A 23,228-nucleotide genomic window follows, 5' to 3' on the forward strand; every position below is an offset into this window, starting at 1 on the left:
CCGGTTTCTATTGTTTCATTCCCGGTGGCTTGACGCCCCTACAGCGTGAGATGAACGCTGATGCCGGGAGTGTCCCATTGGTTTCTCTCCTTGTTCACTTTGGATAATGTGAGCTGTAAAAACACAGCCTCCACACTCTCTGCGGTGAATTATGTGCTTTTAAAACGTCGTTAGTTGTGGGATCCGGTAACTTTCTTCAGCCTCAGACCATTTACAGTATACACACACACACTTCTTTTATTTATAAAGCTGGATCCTCAGTCTGGTTCAAACCAGTCTCTTTTCTTTTCACACCTTTCGCACTTTGAGGATGGAGACCCGGCTCATGGTGCTCCTGTGCACCGCGGCTGTCCTCTCCGGGACCCGAAGAAGCCCCGGAGCTGCTGCGGGGCGAAGCTGCTCGGACACCCGGCAGGTGTACTCTGAACTGGGCTACAGCACCGGCACGGCCCCGCTGACTCTCATCTCTGGTAAGACCCAGAAATATAACACTGTGTTACTTATTGTATAATATAGCGCTGTTTTCAATTTGAAAATTAAAGTAGGCAACTCAATTACTATAGTAGAATTATCAATACTTAAAATAATGTGTTTGTAAAACTCAGTGGAGAAATAATGCTGGTGCACCATGAGGAACATTAATACAGCATCCTTCATTTCAAATTAACCCAAATTATCAACACCGGTGCAACAAAGAAACCTCGCCCCAATTAGTCTCTCTCTCTCTCTCTCTCTCTCTCTCTCTCCTCTCTCTCTCTCTCTCTCTCTCTCTCTCCTCTCTCTCTCTCTCTCTCTCTCTCTCTCTCTCCTCTTCTCTCTCTCTCTCTCTCTCTCCTCTCTCTCTCTCTCTCTCTCTCTTCTCTCTCTCTCTCTGACCATAGACTCTGATCCCAGGTAATGATTTAATGATGAAGTATAGCAGTATGAGTCAAAATATCTGATTATTGATCAGTGTATTGAGTGTTTGGTTTGGTTTGGGTGAGAGAGGAATAATGTGGATTATGTTTAGAAGCTGGTGTGCAAACAGCAGACATGAAGAAGCATCTAAGAAAAGTAATTGGGTGGGTGGGTGGGGTGGGCAATGTGTGTGTTTGCATTGGATTTTCATCCAGCTGTGTGTGTGTTTGGACTATCACTGCCTGAGTCCAAGCTTGCTGTCCCGTGGGCCGGGGGTGGGGTGGGGGAGCAGATGGCTGGGATGGAGAGTGAAGGTAGAGAGAGAGAGAGAGGGGATGGATGGTGAGAACAAAAGAGGAGGAGTGAGAGAGAAACACTGGGTTAGGGTGGAGTTGGGAGTCACACTTCTGACTAGATGCAGCCTGGTTTTGTATTATTGACACTAGTGTGTATGTACAATTTTACACACACACACACATAGAGACAGAATAGTAATTAATTCAGGAAAATTGGCACATTTCTATAAAAAGTATTTCATTAATTAGACTAGACCGATTACTATGATAACATAAAGGTATATATATACATATATATTTTTTTCATTTTAACATATTTATTATGAAAAAAATACACATTTTAGGGTATTTCCTGGGTTAAAAATATAAATAAAAGGGTTAGTGGGGTAGCTAAAAAAAAACAAACAAAAAAGAGCTAAAATAAAACTGACGGAATTTTAAGTCACATGGTGCACATACCACGTCACCGTCTCCGTATCAATAGCCACAGCCTAACATAAATCAGTTTGATTTAACAAACAACCCTTATTTTATTTTATCGTTTTTAAAAAGCATGTGTCAAATAGTGATAGACAATAATATCGGCTGATTTTTGTGGTTTTTACGTGTATCGGCATCGGTCGATGCGGGCTGTTGCATTCGCCGATCCGCATTATTTAATGTTTGTCAAATATTTTTTACTTGTTCTTGTTCTACATCACCTGTTTTTAATATTTGTTAAATATGTTTTACCTGTTGTTGTTCTACCTCACCTTTGTTAACTTCAATAAATGTTCCTTTTTTAAAAATTGAGATTCGTGTCATTTGTTATCATTGTCATTTTTATGATTCGTATTGGTCATCGGCTAAGGCTGATGGAAGAAAAATCCATATCGGTCTATCCCTTGTGTCAAACATATGACTCATGGGCCAAATACGGGACATCAAAGCATCCAATCCGGCCCTTCTGAATGCTAAATGTTTCATTAAAAGCTTTGAACGTTAAGTAACTGTAATTTGCAGTGTCAATGGGCCTTCAAGATATATCAAGATTTCTATTTTGGCGATATAGAAAAATTACAATAACCCTTATAATGATATATATTTGTATTTTATAGCTAATTTTGTATTAAAACACTAGTTTTCAGTGTCACTGCTTTTGTTATTTCTCAGAACAGCATATGAAGCACAGTTAGATGGATTTCTGAGTGCGTTCTAACCCAGACCTTCATCTAAACAAGCCACACTGCAGTGGTATTTTGTGGCATTTTGCATCACCAAATTTAACACTGAATTGTCTTTGCGGGAAGACTTATTGAGTTAAGGATAAATATCGAGATATGAGTTTTGTTCCCTATCACCCAGTCCTAGTTTCAAATCTTTGTTCCCTTTGCCAAGGTCATCATATTTTCAACAGCATTTATTTATTTATTTATTTGTTTGTCTGTCAGCAGGATTAGCTCAAAAGTACTGAATAGATTTTGACAATTTTTACCAAAGACAGACATTACACAATGGAAGATTCCATAACATTTTTGGAAGTGATCCAGATTAAAGTACTGATTATGGATCAGTTCATTGGCAAAATTTTGAGAATTTATATTTCGGTTCGTGTCGAATGTCGTTGATGGGATTTGATCTAATTCATCCAATGTGAACATTTTTAAATTAAAGTTAAAGGCTTTTTCCGTACTGCGTACGATTGAGAGGGAAATTTTTGGTCATGTGGTTGATGTGTTATGTTTGTTGATGATTTTAAATGATTTTACTGGTGATTTTAAATGTTTTTTTTTTTTTTTTTTGCTGCCTATTTTAATGTTTTCATTGATTTTTAAGCTGTTGAATGTTTTCTTTTGCACTTTTTGATTATGTAAAGCACTTGTGTATGAAATGCGCTATACAAATACATTTGCCTTGCCTAATTGGACCTGCATGAATCAAGCCAAATTTGTCATTGTTTTAAAAAGAGTTTGTCATGTGTAAAGTAGATAGATGTTATTGAGAAAATCACACCAAATGTCCCACTGAAACCAAGTTAATGAACAGATTTTTTAAATCAAAAGCCTTTATTTGCACTTTCTGTGCAAAGAATCATCGAGATTCAGTCGTTCAGACAGTGTTTCCTGGACTCATTTTCTCCATGAGTTAGTCCATCCATACCAGCAGTGGTGTGTTTGTAATCCTCTGTGATGTCATGTCGAAGCTGATTTCTCCTCCTGACGTTGTAGGTGAACACCTGAGACTTTGCCCTCAGGACTACACCTGCTGCTCCAGTCAGATGGAGGAAACGCTGGCACTCCAGAGCGAGCGGGACTTCCTCAAAGCCATTGAGGACAACAGTCAGTTCCTCCTCACCACCTTCACGCAGAGGCATCGCAAGTTTGACGGTCGGTTTTAACATTTGATGCTTTTGTCTCACGCTTTGTCTCACTGGAGCATCTTCGGACTGGAAAAAAAACTTTTTTCATCTTACCTGCCACAATGCATTATTATAACATAGGGTGACCATAAGTCCAGACATGTCCTCTTTTCACGTCTTGTCTGGACTGTACGGGGATATTTTATAAATTAATGAAATTGTCTGGGTTTCCCAGGGACCTTGGAAGAATTTCGGGGGAACTTGTTATTTTAAATGGCCATAACTCCGCTAATATGTGCTTTGTCTGAGAAATTCCACCAGTTTCTGAAAGCTAAGGAGTTGCTCTTTAAAGCCAATATGGTTCATTGTGGTAATTTTACTCACGCGTGACGGAATCATTAAAGATGGCGCTTTGTTTTGACAACATCGTCACACACAAGGAAAAGAGAAAGAAGACCAAAGTCCAAGAGGGAGAGATTAAAAGAGACCAAATACTGGTGGATTTAATTGAAAAGGTTGTTTATTGAAGTATATATTTAGTGGTTATTTACTGTTCTGCAAGAACTGAGTTTTTTGTTATAGTTTTAATTTCTATGAGGAAATATTTCTCATATTGTTTCAATGATTGATAGATTTTAAGAAGGTTTAACTGAGATTTTTCAAAGACAGATTGGTATAATGCATAAGAAAGGTGATTGAGTGGAGTCACCACTGATTTCTGATTTTTTTCAAGTCTTTGTTATAAGGAGATAAATTGTTTTTTTTTAAACCTTATTGACATTAACAACGTTTTTGTTTATTATATTGTATTTTAGCGTTACCAGGTAGATTCAAGAAAACATTGAGTACTTTTTGAGTATGTCTAGGTCGGCCCAAGTATCTTCTTTTTTTGGAAATCAAAATCTGGTCACCCTATTATAACAGAATACAAGTATGTGATATAATCCAGATATTGGAGCTTTTACTGAAGCTTAAACATTTGCAGAGAAAAGAATTGACACTTTTTCCACCTACAGCATTGATCTTCTGTTCCCATTTTCCAGCTCTGCTCAGGTTTTATATAATGTTTGATGAGTCACTGAGCAGCGTTTGAGGAGTGGGAGACTGCCACTGATTCTTATAGATGTATTTTAAATAGACTGTGTTTACACTCATCTACCATCCACCAGGATCTGATGTAAGTGTCCCTGTGAGCTGTTCATCTTCAGGCAAGCAGAGGGGGGGTTGGGGGGGGTGGTGCTTCGCCCACGGACAAACCCACTGTAACTATCGATGCCAACAGGATATCGGCTCATATTTTAATCTCTGTTGTTTTCTGTCGCCTTACAGAGTTTTTCCGTGAGCTCATCGACCTTTCTGAGAAGTCCATGAACCAGATGTTCACCAAAACCTACGGCCGGCTCTTCACCCAAAATGCTCGCGTCTTCCAGGAGCTGTTTGTAGAGTTTCGCAGATATTATTCCGGTTGGTCAGATATGTTTTTTTATTATAATTTGGGGTGACTTAAATTTTTGTTAAATTTTTAAAACTTCTTCACTCACTTTACACCCTGAGGCAGCAAAGGTAAAGGACTTCTTACTAGATTAACCAGTATTAAATTGAAGGTAATTCTCTGTTTAGAAATTAAAACAGGTGCACAAGTGAAAGTTGATACAGCCAATAGCTATATCTACAGTTTATATATATCTTAAAGTAAAAAATAATTTTCATTTCAGGCACACAAATGCTCCCCTTTCCCTAATACATCATATTATTGGCCCGCATTTATCAACCGTTCGTACATTTAGACCAAATTCACGCAAACTTTGGTAATCATCAATTTTGACGTGAGCGTACGCTACGATCAAATCTCATATCTGGTCTGACCTTGTGTACGCAAATCTTGAGTGTGTGGATTTGCGGTGCCGCACAGCCTAATATGACTGATACTGAAAATTAAGTATTAAACTAACCTCATTTAAACGTAAGTAGACATACATTCAGAACAGATCAAAAAGGATTATTAAAATAAACCAAATAAATTGAATTTCCAAAAGGCCCACATTATTACGGATACCACTTTTTGGGTTTTCCTTCCATGGAATACTGTAACCCCGCTGGTAAACTCTGCTACTCTCCGAGCAGGAGTGTATGGGTCAATGACACACACACACACACAGACACGCACACGCACACGCACACACACACACACACACACACACACACACACACACACACACACACACACACACACACACACACACACACACACACACACACAGAGTACAAGACTGCTTCTGCTCTGTATTGGACCAGGGGAAAGCTGCTGTGAATCATTCATTTTTTTACCATCATACCTTAAACTTCATCAATAATATGATATGACGTATAGGTGAAATTGACAAAAGGTATAATAAACACAGACAAGGGACAACATTTAGTCATTTAAGGCATTCTTTAAAGGGTTTTGTTCATTTATTTTAACGTGTTATTTATTGCCTAAAGTGTGCAGACAACTGATGCTGACATAAACCACAGTATATTTCGTTGTGACTCTCCAGGATCTCTGCTGTGAAGTTGTATGCAGTGCGCACAGGGGGGCAGACGTCTATGAGGGCCTTTATATGGTGTCAGAGACAAATGCACAGCGAATGCTGCAAACAATAACTCTGTAAAACTATACCTTTAAGTACAGTTTTTACACTGTCAAAAAACACATTTGTTAAGCTCCACCTCAAATGTGAGGACTTCCTTTCTTTTCTTACCAGTGTGCGGGGCCTCCGAACCAAGAAGATTTAAGGGTGTATCATGTTAATGATGATCGAATTCAGCCACCGTATTTATCAACACCTGATCATTTGTATGCTGGGATTGGTCAGAAATGGATGTTTAATGAATCACATGTTGGTCCCGTCGTATGACCAAATGTGCACTCAAATTTGCACCTATTTTAATGCAAGTTTGGTAAATGAGGTCCACTCTCACTACATTTAGGGTTTTGTTGTCTGTTTACTCTCACACAAAAACAAAACGAAACAAAAACTTGCAAACAGGCATTAGAAAGGTTTATCAACTTATTTTGGTCAAATTTTAAGTTGGATACTGAAAAATTCTAAATGTTCCAGGGAATGTAATTTTCAGCCAATAAAGGCTGTGTTTCCAAAACTGGCCCAAAAGCTAGTACATGAGTCATCATTAGTTAAGGCATAAACATGAAAACTACAGTGAGAGTCATTGTTTGCAAAGGTGCAATATTTCTATCTCATCGTTGTGCTGAGAGACAACCTCGGAGGACTCAAGTGAGATAAAGGAAAGATGGGGGCTTAAAAGTTGGATACAAAGTAAAACCAAAATCTTGTATTTTTTCTGTGTATTTGTCGTCACAGCCATCTGCTACCATTGTTATAGAGCTGTCAAACCTCGTGTATGTCTCATTTCATTTGAGGAAAATTGAAAAGCTACGTATTTATTCTGTGCAGGTATTGACAAGCAATGTGAAGAGACTGTCAACAGAAGAGAACAGAACGTACTGTGACTGCACTATATTATTTACCTTAAAATGCACAAATGAAAGAAAAACAGCAAAACTTATACAAGTAGAATGTATTATAATGTATTTCTTTGTTCGTTTGTGTTTGAAAATAACTCCACTAATAAGTGCAGCCCCCTTTTTAACACTTTTCCTCTTCCTTCTGTGCACAGGGGGCAGTGTTAGCCTGACGGAGGTGTTATCAGACTTTTGGTCCAGACTGGTGGAGCGGGTCTTCTCACTGGTCAACCCCCAGTATCAGTTTAGCGAAGATTATTTGGAGTGTGTCAGCAAACACGCTGAACAGCTGCAGCCGTTCGGAGACGTGCCTCGCAAGCTTCGTGTACAAGTGCGTGCGTGCGTGTGTGTGTGTGTGGGGGGAGATGTAAGGCTGCAGTGTAATATGTGACTGATGATGCTTTGAGATCTCTGCTCTCATATTCAGGTGTCAAGAGCTTTCATCGCCGCTAGATCTCTATCGCAGGCTTTAGCCACAGGCCGAGATATTGTAAACAAAGCCACAAAGGTGAGACGTTGCTTTATACGTGCTTATAAAGCAGTGCTTCTCAATGTGTGTCGCGTCTCCCCCGCCGAAAAGAGCATTCAATTATTAGACTACATTAGATATGGACCGGCAACCAAATGTAATGTGGAACTAAAGTGCAAAAATAATGATTTACATCGGCATGTGAAGTGGAGCGGAACAATATACAAACTTTCAATAGCTGACTGAAAAAAATTATTTACTATTGTGTTTTCTAAATTGTTTTGTCACAGATTGCAAACAGTTTTTTGTTATTTCCTGTATTTTTGAATACTGCACTTTTTAATTTTTTTAATGCAAGTAATTAATTTAATTAAGTTAAGTTTTTGATTTATGAAATATGTAAATTGCATAATGTTACTTCTTGCACTGAATTTCCTTTTTGTTTTGTTCTGCACTTTTGCATTTGTTTTTTACGCAGATAATTTGTTTAACTTTTTGATTCATTATGAAATATAATAAATTACAAAAATAAATAAGTAATTTGGTAAATAAGAATATGTTATACTGTTTGTTAGGATTATTTGAGGCAGGTGGGGCTTAAAAGTTCATCTTTGTTCAAAGTGGGGGATATCCAAAAAGAGAACCACTGTTTGAAAAGCCCTGTTATAGCGAGCTTTAATAACAGCTGACTCAGTCCTGCTGTGTGGGGTACACTCTGTATTTAATGAACGACTTGTTTTGTAGCTGCCTGCAGATTCGGAGTGTGTGCGCGGCCTAATGCGTCAGTGGTTCTGCCCCCTGTGTCGTGGGCTGCCCTTCCTGCGGCCCTGTCACCCCATGTGTCTCAACGTGATGAAGGGCTGCTTGGCCAATCAGGCGGACTTGGACACTGAGTGGAATAATTTCATTGGTGGGTGAGAGGATGAAAGAGGATATCTCTGAAAAGATTGAGAACAAATGTATTTTTGTGTTTATGGAGCGTGATTTTATGTTGTCACAATCTCAATTCTCTGTTAATATGTTTTCCTTTAATTTGACATCAGACTTTCACATTTTACTTTCTATTTACCTAAATATCATCATATACCGATTTTTTTCGCAAAATAAAAGCAATATTTCCAAATGTTGACAAAGTATAATTGCGCTTTGAACGTGTTTCCATGAAACGTTTTGGTCAGAAGCTTCGCAACTCGACTGAAATCTCATCCCGCGAGACTTTTCTGAAGAAAGACGGACGCTCCAAACCTCCTTATAACACTCTGCATTCCTTTGTTGTTTCAATGTGGCAGTAATATTTCAATATTGAAATGTCTGAAATACCGCCTCATGAAAGATTAAACAATCTTTAGCGATATTTGAGTTTTTTTCAAAATTCAGATATTTCCATTACCAGTTTTTACTGCTATTTAGATTTTGCGCATTTCCAAGCGTAATGGAAGCAGCTAGAGAGAGAGCGATTGTAATATACACAGAGCAACAACAGATAAGTTTAACACAGCTAAAACAGCTTGGGGTCAAATTGACCCCAGAGGAACACCAATGTGTGCAATATGTGTTCAGCACATTGAAAAATATCATCATGATAATTTAATGCTTAATCAATTGTACCCATCAAATTAGGAAAAGTCATGAAATATGAAGCAAAAATAAAAAAGGGGTCAAATTGATACCAAGGACAGTAGGGTTGAATAAAATGTATTTCTTAACTGTTTATGTAACCTGGACAATGTGATTGAAAATAATGTTCTGTACTTTAGATGCTCTTTACCAAGTGTCAGAGAAGCTGGAGGGGCCGTTCAACATGGAGCTGGCTGCTGATTCCATCTCTGTGAAAGTGTCAGAGGCCATCATGCACATGCAGGAAAACAGCGTCAGCATCTCTAGTAAGGTAGGACAGAGAGCTGAAAAGGAAGGCTGTAAAAAGACTTTTATACTTTTCCTCTTCTATAAAGTCTCTGATTGTGTTTAGCGCTGCGGGGGTAGCTTGACCTTTACACAGCTTTCACAAAGCAGACGCTAGAAGTATTTGATTTGTGGGAGTAAACATGAAAATTCATTAAACCTATGACCTGCTGTCTGTGAGTTCACAAAGCAACCTCCTCTCTCACTCATTCTCCCATTCAAACATCTGATGGATTGACTGATTGTTGGGTCGGGGGTTCTTCGACAGCAAAAAACCACACCTACAGAAAATGAATTAGGATTAATGTACGACTGCATTTTTAAAACAATGAAAAAAATCTTTCTACAGGTATTCCAAGGCTGTGGAAACCCAAGGCCATCTCCAGTAAGGTCGAAGCGATCGCCCAATGAGCCAGGAACCAACAGGAGGCCGTTCCGCACCTACACCCCCGAAGAGAAACCGACCACTGCTGCAGGAACCAACCTGGACCGACTGGTGAGGACCAGCATAAACATGTTGGTTTTTAGCATTTGAAAAGAGGTGGAAGTCTAAGAAGTTCTGGAAAATGGAGTGAGATCATTTTGAGTTCATGATATCTGTTTTAGTAATGCTTTGTTGTCGTGAAATCAGACAGTTTTTGTAAATGGAGAAAAAGAAAGCGCAAGATTATCTGTGAAATAGAACCATATGAAATTATTTAATAAAACCCATCTTACCCCCTCCACAATTACATATGCTGTTTCTTCCTAAACATGGTGAGCTGATTGGCTTAAAGACTGTGTAAAGCAAGTTCTGACATTTTCTTCTTAACACATTAAATGGGTCATAAATGTGTTCCTTTAAACATGTACAAAGCCATTCAACCATTTATAATGTAACTGTGGGGCTCGGCTTCAAAAACTTTATTTCCAATTTCTGTGTTCCGAATTTAATGGGCGGATCAGAAATCAGGGATGTGTTATGTAACGCAACCCTCATTAGCATAAACCCGACCCTGCTGCTGAAGCACACCAAACTTCCACGCCTCCAGCGGGCGCAATTCGGCCCCTAGCCAAAAACAAACCACATATTCAGACTCAGGGGAATAAAACTTGTCTGCTGGTGCAACATTTTCAATGAAATGAGCACGTTTATACACCGCAATTTTGTTTTTCGCCTCTAGTGGGCGCAGTTTTGACTGAGGTATGCACATATTTGGACTCGGCAGAGCAGACTTTTTAGCTGCTATCGTTTAGCCCGTTCTGAGCACTTTTGGAAGCACTATCGACACAGGAGCCGCTTTCACATTGCTCTCCCCCATAGATACAGTAAGGAGGCGATGCCCTTCCCGCGTGTGGGCGTGGTTCCAGCGCCTCTAACTGACACGCCCCCGGCGTCTCAGAGCAGAGAGAAGTGCTTGTTTTTCCATGATTTTGAGACCTAATTTTATATACGTGATTTTTTTCATCTTTCAAATTTGGCTCAGTGGTCAATGACATGTTTTTGTGGTGTGACAAACTCATTACACAAATTTATTTTAAAGACTTTAAATGTCCCATGTTATGCTATTTTTCACCCATCTCCATTTGTTCTAAGAACCTCAAAAACATAATGAGGTTTATTTTCCCAAACTCGTCTGTTTTCTAGAGTTTTAGCCTCTGAAAAGTCACTTTCTGAGCAACTCTACACAAACAGGCTGATTTGCGTCCTACTTATGCATATTCATGAGTGGGCGTGTCTATAGACGGGACACTGACTTCCTCCTCCTTGCACGGTGACGTAGGACCAGAGGATGGCCCGCCCTCCTCCCACCCACTCCGTAGACGAGCTCATGCTGCTTTATAAAAACGAGATAGTGTGGTGGCGGGGCGTTCACCGGTACATTCATGGACCGTAGAAAATACATACATAGCACTGCACGAAGGACGCTGAAATGCTCACCTTCGTGGGCATGTCTATTTACATGTCAATCACGGTAGCTTCCTGGAGGCGTGGCTTCTCCAGCTCAGTGCCGTGTCAAATTCGTCATCAAAGTGGGAACGCGTCATCAAATTGGAGCGAGGTGTTTGTGCTCGCCCTGCAGTAAGAAAGGGGCAAGTCAATGAAAATAACACTTTGGGCATGTGTATGAAGCCCAAATAGCACTTTTATGATGTTTAAAGCACAGAAAAGTAAATTTAGCTTAACATGGGCCCTTTAACCTACTAACTCAAAATAATCAGTGTATTTAAAAAAAAAAGAAGGAAAACCTTAATGTAACTCTTATGTGATTACTTCAATGTTAACTAAATAATGTCTCCTTAAATATAAATATGGCTAAGTAGTTGTCACCTATTGTCAAAAGTGAGAATAAATTACCTCTACAGCGTACATTGAGTGTTACAAATTGCAAAGGCAGTATTTATGCTAAATTTGTTTAAAAAAGAAAAGAGGAACGTTTTCCTATTATTTTGAAATTAATTGATGAAGTTTCCAAGTGCCCCCTGCATTATGCTCCTGTACCAGTTTGCCCTCAAGTGGGGCACAGATTTTTTTAATGTAAAAAAGAGCAAATTCAACATTAATGTGCCCTGGTTGGCACTTCACATATAAATGATAAAATAGTCTGAGTTTGTCAGTCCCTGCTGGATCTTCACTTAAATTTCCCTGATTTTTGGAATTCGTGGAAATTTTGTGGAATAATTTGAGGAAAATTTGTCAGATTTTGGAAAAACTTAGTTCTTTCAACAATTTGAGATTAAAAATGGCTGCCGTCATGTGATATAAGAACTGGAAAACTGAGCTCTGCAAATATTGTGTATTTGAATGTTTTTTTTGTATTTAGAGGGGCTGATATATCTACAGCTGAATTAGTTGGTGATTTACAAAATGCGTTTCGTTTTTTATATCATTTTTACTTTCTCAAGCAGGCCGAATATTATGCTCTAAGGCCGGATTTTGGCCCCCGGGCCTTGAGTTTGACACATGGTATAAAGCGTTTCAAAATAATAAATGAAATTAATTTCTTAAAAAAGTTCCTTTGCATTGAAATTGACACATACGGGTAAATAAACGAGTGGTTGTCTGTCTGTGTTGCCCTGCGATGGACTGGTGCCCCGCCCAGGGTCCAATGAGAGCCGGAGATTGGCACCGGCAGACCCCCGCAACCCTGACAAACAGGAATAAGTGGGTCTGAAAATGGATGGATGGATGGATGGGTAAATAAACACTAGAACTAACAAAATGAATTGTTCTTCCTTGAATTATTGAGTCGCCAAAGTTAAAGTTTTTCTTTGAGGAGAATCAGATCCATTGGGAAAGCCTTCATATACTGTATCTTGTATAGTGGGTAAGCTAAGCGAGAGCCGGGGAAAAACCTTGTCCAACTAATAAAGCTGGTGCAGTGAGAGCACATCACGGGTCGTGTCCAACAGAAATTTAATAACCATGGAACCCTGAAGGAAGGAAGAGGTGGGAGGTTATTTATATGTTCTTATAAAATAAATAAATCCCTCCTGAGAAGTGAAGCAGCGGTGTGTCAATACTGCAGTTTTTCTCCTCAGCCAGCAACACAAAGAAAGAGCATTTCCAACCAGTTTGAGTCACTGCTGCCTCCTTCCACCTGCACACAGGTCACAGAGCTGAAGGAACGACTGCGGCCCATGCGGGGCTTCTGGGTGTCCCTCCCACACACCATCTGCAACGACGAGAGGAAGGCTGCAGACGTCACCAACGAGGACCGCTGCTGGAATGGGCAAACCCGGGGGAGGTGAGTGAGTGAGTCCAGACCAGAGATGTGATTTCATTTAATTTAGTCTCTTCTCACCCACGCACCTGCTTCTGTTGCACATTCACCCAGTAGCCTCCAATCACAGAGACGTGTGTGAAGGAAAAGAGAGAACAAATTCATTAGTTCAGTGGTTCTCAAACTTCTCAAACCCCTTACCCTTTCAGGCCTTTAACCTGAAGCCATGTATACTCCTGCACACTTTTTTTTAACATCTTTTTTTTGCCACATATAACACAAAGACAAAAAGGAAAAAAAAAAAATACTGACAGGTTACCATAGACCAGGGGTGTCAAACTAATTTCACTTCAGGGGCCAAATAGCAGTTTGATCTCAAGTGGGCCACATATTTTATGCAGGAAATGTGTCATTTCATTATTGTGCCCTACTTCTACGTATACATAAAATACAAAATATGTAAGAAACTGACCATATTCAAGCTGTGCGTGCGTGCGTGCATGACATGTCTACAGAGTGGAAAATTGGTTATTTCCATTGTGGTAGAAGAGAAAAACATCAGCACTCACAAACCAATCATATTGTGTCTAATAGTGGCCCCTCCCACTTACTTAGAGTTTATTACTGGAAGCACCATAAAGCGTAAATGCATTACGAACAAAATGCAGATCTTTTATCTTTGTGTGTGTGCGTGTGTGTGTGTGTGTGTGTTAAGTTACTATTTCATGGTTATTTAAAATTATCCCCGTGATCCCAAACTTCCTTTAAATCAAGTGTCATTGTCACGGAGATCACTTCCTCCTCCGTTTTCATTGTGCACAGTGGCACCATATCACAAACTATCTGCTTCTTCAGACAAACGTTTTTGTCAGCGCATGGGTCCACAACACGGCTCCACAGTGATTATCGTTTGTTCTGCGCAAGGGTGTGTGATACAGGTGCTGGTCTGGTCATATAATTAGAATATCATGAAAAAGTTGATTTATTTCAGTAATTCCGTGTGTGTGTGTCACTACCTGTCCGTGGACTCCTCCATGGTCGCAGTCTCACACACACCTACTCCAACTCGAGAGCTTTGCTAGTTTACAGGTGCTGGTCATATAATTAGAATTTAATGAGAAAGTTGATTTATTTCAGTAATTCCATTCAAAAAGTGAAACTTGTACTTATTTCAAATGTTTATTTATTTTAATTTTGATGATTATATCTGACAACTACTGAAAACTCCAAATGGAGTATCTCAGAAAATTTGAATATTGGGGAGAGGTTCAATATTGAAGACACCTGGTGCACCTTCAAAGGCCTTTAAATGGTCTCCAGTCTAGCTCTGTAGCTACACAATCATGCGGAAGACTGCTGACTGACAGTTGTCCAAAAGACGACCATTGACAACTTGCACAAGGAGGGCAAGACACAAAGGTGAAAGGAAGGAAAAGATGTGGTAGAAAAAAAGTGTACAAGAAATAGGGATAACCTCGCCCTGGAGAGGATTGTGAAACAAAACCCATTCAAAAATTTGGGGGAGATTCACAAAGAATGGACTGCAGCTGGAGTCGGTGCTTCAAGAACCATCACACACAGACGTATGCAAGACATGGGTTTCAGCTGTTGCATTCCTTGTGTCAAGCCACTCTTGAAAAAGAGACAGAGTCAGAAGCGTCTTGCCTGGGCTAAAGACAAAAAGGACTGGACTGCTACTGAGTGGTCCAAAGTTATGTTCTCTAATGAAAGTACATTTTCCATGTTCTTTGGAAATCAAGGTCCCAGAGTCTGGAGAAAGAGAGGAGAGGCACAGAATCCACGTTGCTTGAAGTCGAGTGTAAAGTTTCCACAGTCAGTGATGGTTTGGGGTGCTATGTCATGTGCTGGTGTTGGTCCACTGTGTTTCCTTAGGTCCAAGGTCAACACAACCTTCTACCAGGAAAATTTAGAGCATTTCATGCTTCCTGCTGCTGACCAACTTCATGGAGATGCAGATTTCATTTTCAACAGGACTTGGCACTAAAGCTACCAGTACCAGTGGTTTAAGGACCATGGTATCCCTGTTCTTGATTGGCCAGCAAACTCACCTGACCTTAACCCCATTGAAAATCTATGGGGTATTGTGAAGAGGAAGATGCGAGACGCCAGACCCAACAATGCAGAAGAGCTGAAGGCCACTATCAGAGCAACCTGGGCTCTCATAACACCTGAGCAGTGCCACAGACTGATCCACTCCATGCCACGCCACATTGCTGCAGTAATTCAGGCAAAAGGAGCCTCAACTAAGTATTGACTGCTCATACTTTTCATGTTCATACTTTTCAGTTGGCCAACATTTCTAGAATCTTTTTTTGTATCGTCTTAAGTAATATTGAAATTTTCTGAGATACTGACTTTGGGATTTTCATTAGTTGTCAGTTATAATCATCAAAATTAAAATAATTAAGCATTTGAAATATGTCAGTCTGTGTGTAATAAATGAATATAACATACAGGTTTCACTTTTTCATGAAATTCTAGTTATATGACCAGCACCTGTATACTAGCAAAGCTCTCAAGTTGGAGTAGGTGTGTGTGAGACTGCGCCCATGGAAGAGTCCACAGACAGGTAGTCACACACACACACACGACTGATGCGCATGCATACTTTGTACCTGCAAATATACCCCTTTATAGCACTCCAGAGTATGTACACCTTTTTTGTACATCCAACCTTCAAACACATACTCATTTGGCCATAATTGACAACTCTACTCCACTAAATGAATACATACTTTTGACGGGCACTGCACCAGTTATATTTAATTAAGGGAAATACAGTATGTAAGAGGTATATATGTAAGAATTTTGAGTTTTTTCAACAGTTTAACATTAAAAATTACTGCAATCATGCAATATAAGCACCAGAAAAACTGTGAGCCCCTGCAAATATTGTTGAGTTTCATTTATTCAGTGGTTAATGTTTTGTCATTTTTACTTTCTCCTGCGGACCGAATTTAATGATTCAAAGGGCCGTATTTGGCCCCCGGGCCATGAGTTTGACACAAATGCCATAGACAGTATTTTCAAATCTTATACATTATAATACAGTAAGTGTGTGTGTAGGTATGTGTGTGATATTATAATAATTATCATAATGGTATTGTAGTTGAGGGGAGGAGAAATTAACAAGTCAGTAATAGACATACGTAGGGGAAAGAAACAATATATATATATACATATATATAATGTATATATATATATATATATATATATATATATATAATGTATATGTATATATGTGAATGCATGGATGAATAGAGGGGTGTTGTGTACAGATTGATGACCGTCTCGAACAGACAGTCACAGGGCAGCTGTGGCTCCAGATGTAGCTTACCTCCACCTGGTCTCTTTTATGTATTTATTGCAACAATGATGATTTGTGATGTCAGGATGCCTCCGTGTGTCTCAGGTATCTCCCGGATGTGACGGCCGATGGACTCGTGAGCCAGATCAACAATCCCGAGGTGGAAGTAGACATCGCCCGTCCAGACGTGAGGACGAGGCAGCTGATTATGGAGCTGAGGGTGGCCACCAACAAGCTGAGACACGCTCAGAGCGGACAGGACATTGATTTTGTGGACAGTGAGGATTCATATTATCACACATTAAAAACCTAAATCAATATATTTAGATAAACAAAGGAAACTGATATTGGATAACAAAAAGCAGCACTCATGGTGCTCATTTTCCTCCAGTTTCAAGTCCTTAGTGATCTTATTTACACATTATCACTGATGGATCAAAGGTGACCATTGACAGTGTGCGTGACACCGCACTGCTCAGACCTGCGCTGGATGATGGTCAGTAGATCATCTTCAATGAATGCAGACTGACTGACAGTCTGTGTAGCTGTATTAAGTCAGATCAATGGTAGATCAATTGGACAGTTTCTGTCCTAATCTGCCTACTTTGCATGCACTGATCAGAGCAAAGTTACCAGACCAGACGGAGCACCCACATTAAATGAGGGGGGTAAATGTCATTAAGTTCTAAAGTAGTTTAAAAAAAAAAAATTAACGTTTTTTAGTTTTTTACATTTTTAAATGATAGTGCAGCAGACCGAGAAGTCCATCTGCTTCCTGAAATGTCAGTGTGCTTGTGCGTACTGACGTCTCCACATTAAAGGAGCAAGACGCTCATTTAAATAGGGGCGGTCTGCACCAGTTCTGCTCGTGCACTAATTATTGCAGCAGGTGAGGAAACTGCGCCACTAAAGGATTTAGGGTAGCAACTGAATTACCATCCTTTACTACAGATCTTTGTAAATCCGGCTCTTAGTTTTTCATGTAAGGATTTGGCCACTCCTGGTACAACCAACCAGATTCTAAGAAGTGCCATATTATGAGATCATTTGCAGATCTAGATCAATATGTTAAGAACTCATTTATTCAGACAGTTCTTCCTCGGGAAATCCGCATTGATCTCCTGACATGTTTCGACTGACAACTGCCAGTCTTCATCAGAGGCGTCTTGATGTTTCCTTTGTTGTTTCCTTGACTTCTGCATCATAATTCCAGCAAGACTCATTTTGTCTTCTTTTTTAATGTTATGTATTATTATTGTTAAATATTATTACATTTTATTTACATTATACATATTATTAATTATTTTTTAAATATGTAATATTACATATTATTCATAATTTTTTGAATATGTAATTTTACATATTAATCATGTTATACATAATCATTATTTTTGAATAATATGTATTATTATTATTTAATAATATTAATACATACTAGACTATGAGTCTTGCTGGAATTATGATGCAAAAGTCAAAGAAACATCAAAGCGATCATCAGACGCCTCCAATGAAGACTGGCAGGGGATGAAAGTGGATTTTCTGAGGAAGAGTTTTCTGAATAAATGAAACCTTTATTCAAAAAGAATGTTCCTGGAATTAAAATTGAATTTTAAAAAGGCAAATTAAATAACTGTCTGACTATTTCCTAATTCCAAATGTTTTTCCGAAGGAATTTGTAATTGTGAGCCTTTTATTTACCTTAATCTCATTTGTCTCAGGTGAGGAGGGCAGTGGCTCAGGCAGTGACGATCACAGTGAAAGGTACAACGATGATTGGCCGGGACACAGGCCGTACGTCCCGCCCCGTAGCCCTGCGTCCAACCCGGCCAAACCCGCCAAGGGCCGAGAGAGAACCGGATCCAAATGGAGCAGGAAAAATGGAAGAGTCCAGTCTGGAGCTGCTATGCTCACCTTCTCATTGCTGCCTTTGTTGTTGTTGCCTCTCGTTGTCACTGCCTCCCCCATGTGGAGATAGCTGGTTACTGCAGACTGGGAAGAAAACTTTGAGAAAAAGGCGTTTCTTTTGCTTTTACCAGCAAATAGAAACACAAATCAGGCTAATTTAGGAACAGTACACTGCTAAAAAAAAAAAAGAATAGAGGAACATGTTTTAATCTTGATGATCTTTAACTAGTCTGTTTAGTTTCTGGGGCGTGTTGTTAATTAGTTTAACCTGTTTTAGTGATTAGGATATTAACAACAGGTGCACTAAAGGGACAAAAATCAGGCAGGAATGGTTTTACATGTGGAGACATTTTAGTCCTCTTTTTTAATGGATTTTTGACTATTTTTTAATTTACTTTATTCAGCATGAGCAGTTTGGTGGCTGTTCAGTGATGCATCACTATGGAAGGACCCACAGAGATGGTTGGATGATGAAGATAATGATCGACTTTGGACTTTACCGCGACGTTGTCAGGCAGGTATGCAAACAGTTGAGGCTATGAACTACTAAATATCTATTCATTTTATATATTTATATTTTTTTTACCAATATCTAACTCATTACCCCAGTGTTTTTCAAGCTTGGGGTCCTGACCCCACGTGGGGTCACCTGGAATTAAAATGGGGTTGCCTGAAATGTCTCGTAATTTTTTTGTTTTTGTTTTACATTTTTTGTTTTAACTAAAACAGCACACACAATCTCAAACAAATATTTTTTTTTTTTACTTTCACTTTCTCAAATATACGTTAGATCTTGTTCAAATGAAATTTAAGTATAAAAATATGTTAGTGCATCTTGTCACTTTGTGCACTAATCCTAGCTGCCCTGTTTTTGTAACAGTAAAACAAACATGATAAAAGAAGAAAAAAATGCATTACCCAGTCCATATCAGGAAAGATATGTCTGATTTTTTTTTTTTTCTATTTAGATCTGATGGGATTTCAAAGTGTTCCTCTAATTTTAAAACGTTTTTTTTTAGCAGTGTAACGAAAATATTAACAGCACTAAATAAAAGAATAGTTTTCTCACAACTTAAGCTACAAAAGAGACAAAGTCGTAATTGAAAATGACAAACACAGTTTTTTTAAATGAAATGTGCAGAGTTGACAAACGGAGCGTTTTTTTCAATAGAGCAGCAGGTTAAGGTGATGGAGCTGATGGTTTGTTACAAGTTTGAATGAGAACTGACATAAGCTGAGTGGGTTTGGTTGTTGCCGAATGTAACTCAGTAGTTTTGGCATGACTGTGCTTCATTTAGTTTTCTTGATTTCTTTTATTCCAGGCAAGTATTGAAATGTTTTTATTATTTAAAGTTTCATGTTTTATGCTACAATTGTGAAAATGGTAAAAGTTTGACACTAAACCGAACACGAGGCTTAATTTGAATGTAAAAACTCAAACTCATGAGTTTAAATGTATTTATTTGTAGTTTTGAAGTTATAATTATTTAGTTGTTCTGATTGTTTTAGAAACAGTAATCAGTTTTGAGGTGTAGGCTGGAGGGCAGTTGTTCTTTAGATGCCTTAAAGCTCCAACAGCCTGAACCTAATGTATAGCAGCTCTCTCGGAGGGGAGCTGGACATTGTTGACCAATAATTTGTCAATAATGTGCTTTCTTTTTATTTAATGTGGTCTTGCTTCAGGCTGAACAACTGAGGTTGTTGTGAAAGATGTGCGACCTTTCCAAACAATGGCCCTCTTTTATCAACCGTTCATACATAAAACACATCTTGGGGATGTACGGAGGGAATAGGACCTCATTCATGCTTTTAAATGTAAATAGTTACCTACAGGTAACGTGATGAATTATAGTTTACATTTGCTGAAGGCATATTAAACACAAACGACAACATTTAGTCATTGTTTGGGCTTTTATTAATATGGTTAATTTCTTTTAATGTGATATTTATTGCCTAAAGCATGCTCGGACTGAGGCCGATCTAAACGTCACATCTATGTGTGTTCTGGGATCTCTGGTGTGAAGTTTTTCTCAGTGCACACAGGGGGGCATACTTTCCCTGCTCATAGCTGATTCTCTTCCACAGAGCATTCAAATGCACGCCTTTAAGTCCATTTTTCACTGTTTCAAAAAGCACATCTTTATTTCATCTTGTAAAAGCTTATTTTCTTGTTTGGCGTAACAAGTTCATGATGATCAAATTCAACCGCCGCATTTATCAACGCCCGATCATTTGTACGCTGGGACTGGTCACATACGAATGTTTCATAAATCACACATTTTTCCTGTCGTACTCAAATTTTTACTTGTTTTCATGCAAGGTTGATAAATGAGGGCCATTATGTCTAAATGTTGACAAAAAGGATGAAAATGTTGCGTGACCTTACATTAAGAAGTGAGTAATTCCCAGGATCAATAATGTGAAGAACTGGGATTCATGGGACTGATTTGTCTTCTGAATGTGTTTGATTGTAAATGTACAAATGAAGATGAGGTTAATATTTTTCTAGTGGTTTGGGATAATCTGCTTATTTGCTGTACTGCTTTGCTCAGCACAAACACTGGAATCCCATACCTGCAAACACAATCTGATCAAACAGACTGCTGTGCATATTGTAATACAGTACACAACAATATTTCAGCTACACATAGCTGCAGGTTTGTACTCGCAAACAAGAAAAATAATTATTTGAAATGTTTTAAATCTGCAAATGATGATTTAACAGAAGCACACAGCCTCATTCATCTGGATATTTTATATATATAAATACTGTTTTTGCTTACATAGCATTCGTAGCTTCATTACAATGGCCCTGCATTTTCTAAAAATTGATTTGGAATCTCGAGCTTTGAAATGTTAAATGAAATTTGATATTTTTTCAGTTTTGATTGGCTTTTTACTGATAAACCTACGTACTTTTTGTACTATGCATTAACAAAAATAATTTAAACCACACATGGAAGTAAGTATCTCAGCTCTAACCAATGAGTACGTTTCTAGTAACTGAACTCCATTTTTAAAAATATTTTTTTTAAGTAAAAATACTAAAAATAAACATTTTTTTTTTCTTTTTTTAAACGAGTAAAATTAGGTCTTTGGCATGAGAGATGCTAAGAAAATAAAAGAATGTACTAATTGTGTTAAAGGACATTGTTGAATTATTGTTATCCCAAAATGTCGAGAGTTAATGAGTTTAAAATGATAAAATCAACATAGAATCAACCTCAATTCAAAGTGGTGAAGATTGTAGTGAATGTCAACAATTTATTTTTAAACCCTCACTGTTATATTGCACAAACACAATGAAAGTGTCCCTTTACACCAGTGTTATTGTGTGTTTATGTACAGTCTACTGTATGTCTCATTGATCAGTAGTCATTGTACAGTTATGCAGATGGCTTGGTTTTTAGTTTGATTTGACCTCTATTCATTCTTGCACATGTCTTCATGGTTAGCCTGCAGCACAACTTTTCCATGTAACAGTTTTGATAACAGATGGAGTAATTTTTTTCTGCTTCAAATAAAGAAACAAACAAAGCCTCTTACTGTACCTTTGATTAAAAAAAAATAAAAAATACACCTGAAAAACAGGTAGGAGAAAATAACCTGATGTTAAAGTAAATTACAGAAACATCACCAGTACCGTACCATAATAAACACTGCAAACTAGCACTAAATCTGGAGAAAAAAAGTGCTTCAGAGCTGTTAACTTGTTACGTTCATCATTGTGTAATAAAAAGAGAAATTTCCTGTTCAAAGTGTAAGTGTTTGGATTTTGTGTTACGGTTCGGTGTTGGTGTGGACCCAAATGCAGGGAAAGGAGGAGGCAGGATCGTAGCATATCGTTCCTGGAACCAATCCATGTTTTTATTCCATAATCCAAAAATCAAAACTTAAATCCAAAACAGGGGAGTAGGAACAGGGAGCAAGGCCAGACACGAGGAAGGAGACGAGATAACGAACCTGACATCACACAATGATCCCGCAGTCATACTGGCGGCGGCCGGGTGCGGGGAGCCGCCAACGTCGTCGCCGACTCGGGGCTCAGACGGGTAAACCTCCGGGCTCAGACGGGATGGACGGGGAAACCTCCGGCGGGCCGGGCAAAGAGCCGGGACTGGCGGCTGGGAAGGCGGCGGCCGGGTGCGGCTAGCCGGGCCGGGTGCGTGGAGCCGGGACTGGCGGCTGGGCAGGCGACGGCCGGGTGCGGGGAGCCGGGACTGGCGGCTGGGCAGGCGACGGCCGGGTGCGGGGAGCCGGGACTGGCGGCTGGGCAGGCGACGGCCGGGTGCGGGGAGCCGGGACTGGCGGCTGGGCAGGCGACGGCCGGGTGCGGGGAGCCGGGACTGGCGGCTGGGCAGGCGGCGGCCGGGTGCGGGGAGCCGGGACTGGCGACTGGGCAGGGGGCGGCCGGGTGCGGGGAGCCGGGACTTGCGGCTGGGCAGGCGGCGGCCGGGTGCGTGGGGACTCTGGAGAGCTAGCCTGACAGCTAGGGGACTCTGGAGAGATAGCCTGGGAACTAGGAGACACAGGAACGCTAGCCTGGGAACTAGGAGACACAGGAACGCTAGCCTGGGAGCTAGGAGACACAGGAACGCTAGCCTGGGAGCTAGGAGACACGGGAACGCTAGCCTGGGAGCTAGGAGACACGGGAACGCTAGCCTGGGAGCTAGGAGACACGGGAACGCTAGCCTGGGAGCTAGGAGACACAGGAACGCTAGCCTGGGAGCTAGGAGACACGGGAACGCTAGCCTGGGAGCTAGGAGACACGGGAACGCTAGCCTGGGAGCTAGGAGACACGGGAATGCTAGCCTGGGAGCTAGGAGACTCTGGAACGCTAGCCTGGGAGCTAGGAGACTCAGG

General features: G+C 39.8%; 1 protein-coding gene across 1 annotated transcript; it reads left to right on the top strand.

The window, feature by feature from the left end:
- The first annotated feature begins 57 nt into the window (after positions 1–57).
- Positions 58–22,119, top strand: gpc2 (glypican 2). The gene is made up of 11 exons (XM_028460452.1): positions 58–470; positions 3,401–3,559; positions 4,861–4,995; positions 7,213–7,388; positions 7,485–7,565; positions 8,271–8,436; positions 9,284–9,414; positions 9,778–9,924; positions 13,020–13,156; positions 16,566–16,738; positions 18,179–22,119. Exons 1-11 carry the CDS (start codon positions 311–313, stop codon positions 18,433–18,435), a joined length of 1,722 nt encoding a protein of 573 aa, XP_028316253.1. The 5' UTR covers positions 58–310; the 3' UTR covers positions 18,436–22,119.
- Positions 22,120–23,228: the final 1,109 nt, after the last annotated feature.

Source organism: Gouania willdenowi, chromosome 10 (genome assembly GCF_900634775.1).
Source record: "Gouania willdenowi chromosome 10, fGouWil2.1, whole genome shotgun sequence".
In the NCBI taxonomy this organism is placed as follows: domain Eukaryota; kingdom Metazoa; phylum Chordata; class Actinopteri; order Blenniiformes; family Gobiesocidae; genus Gouania; species Gouania willdenowi.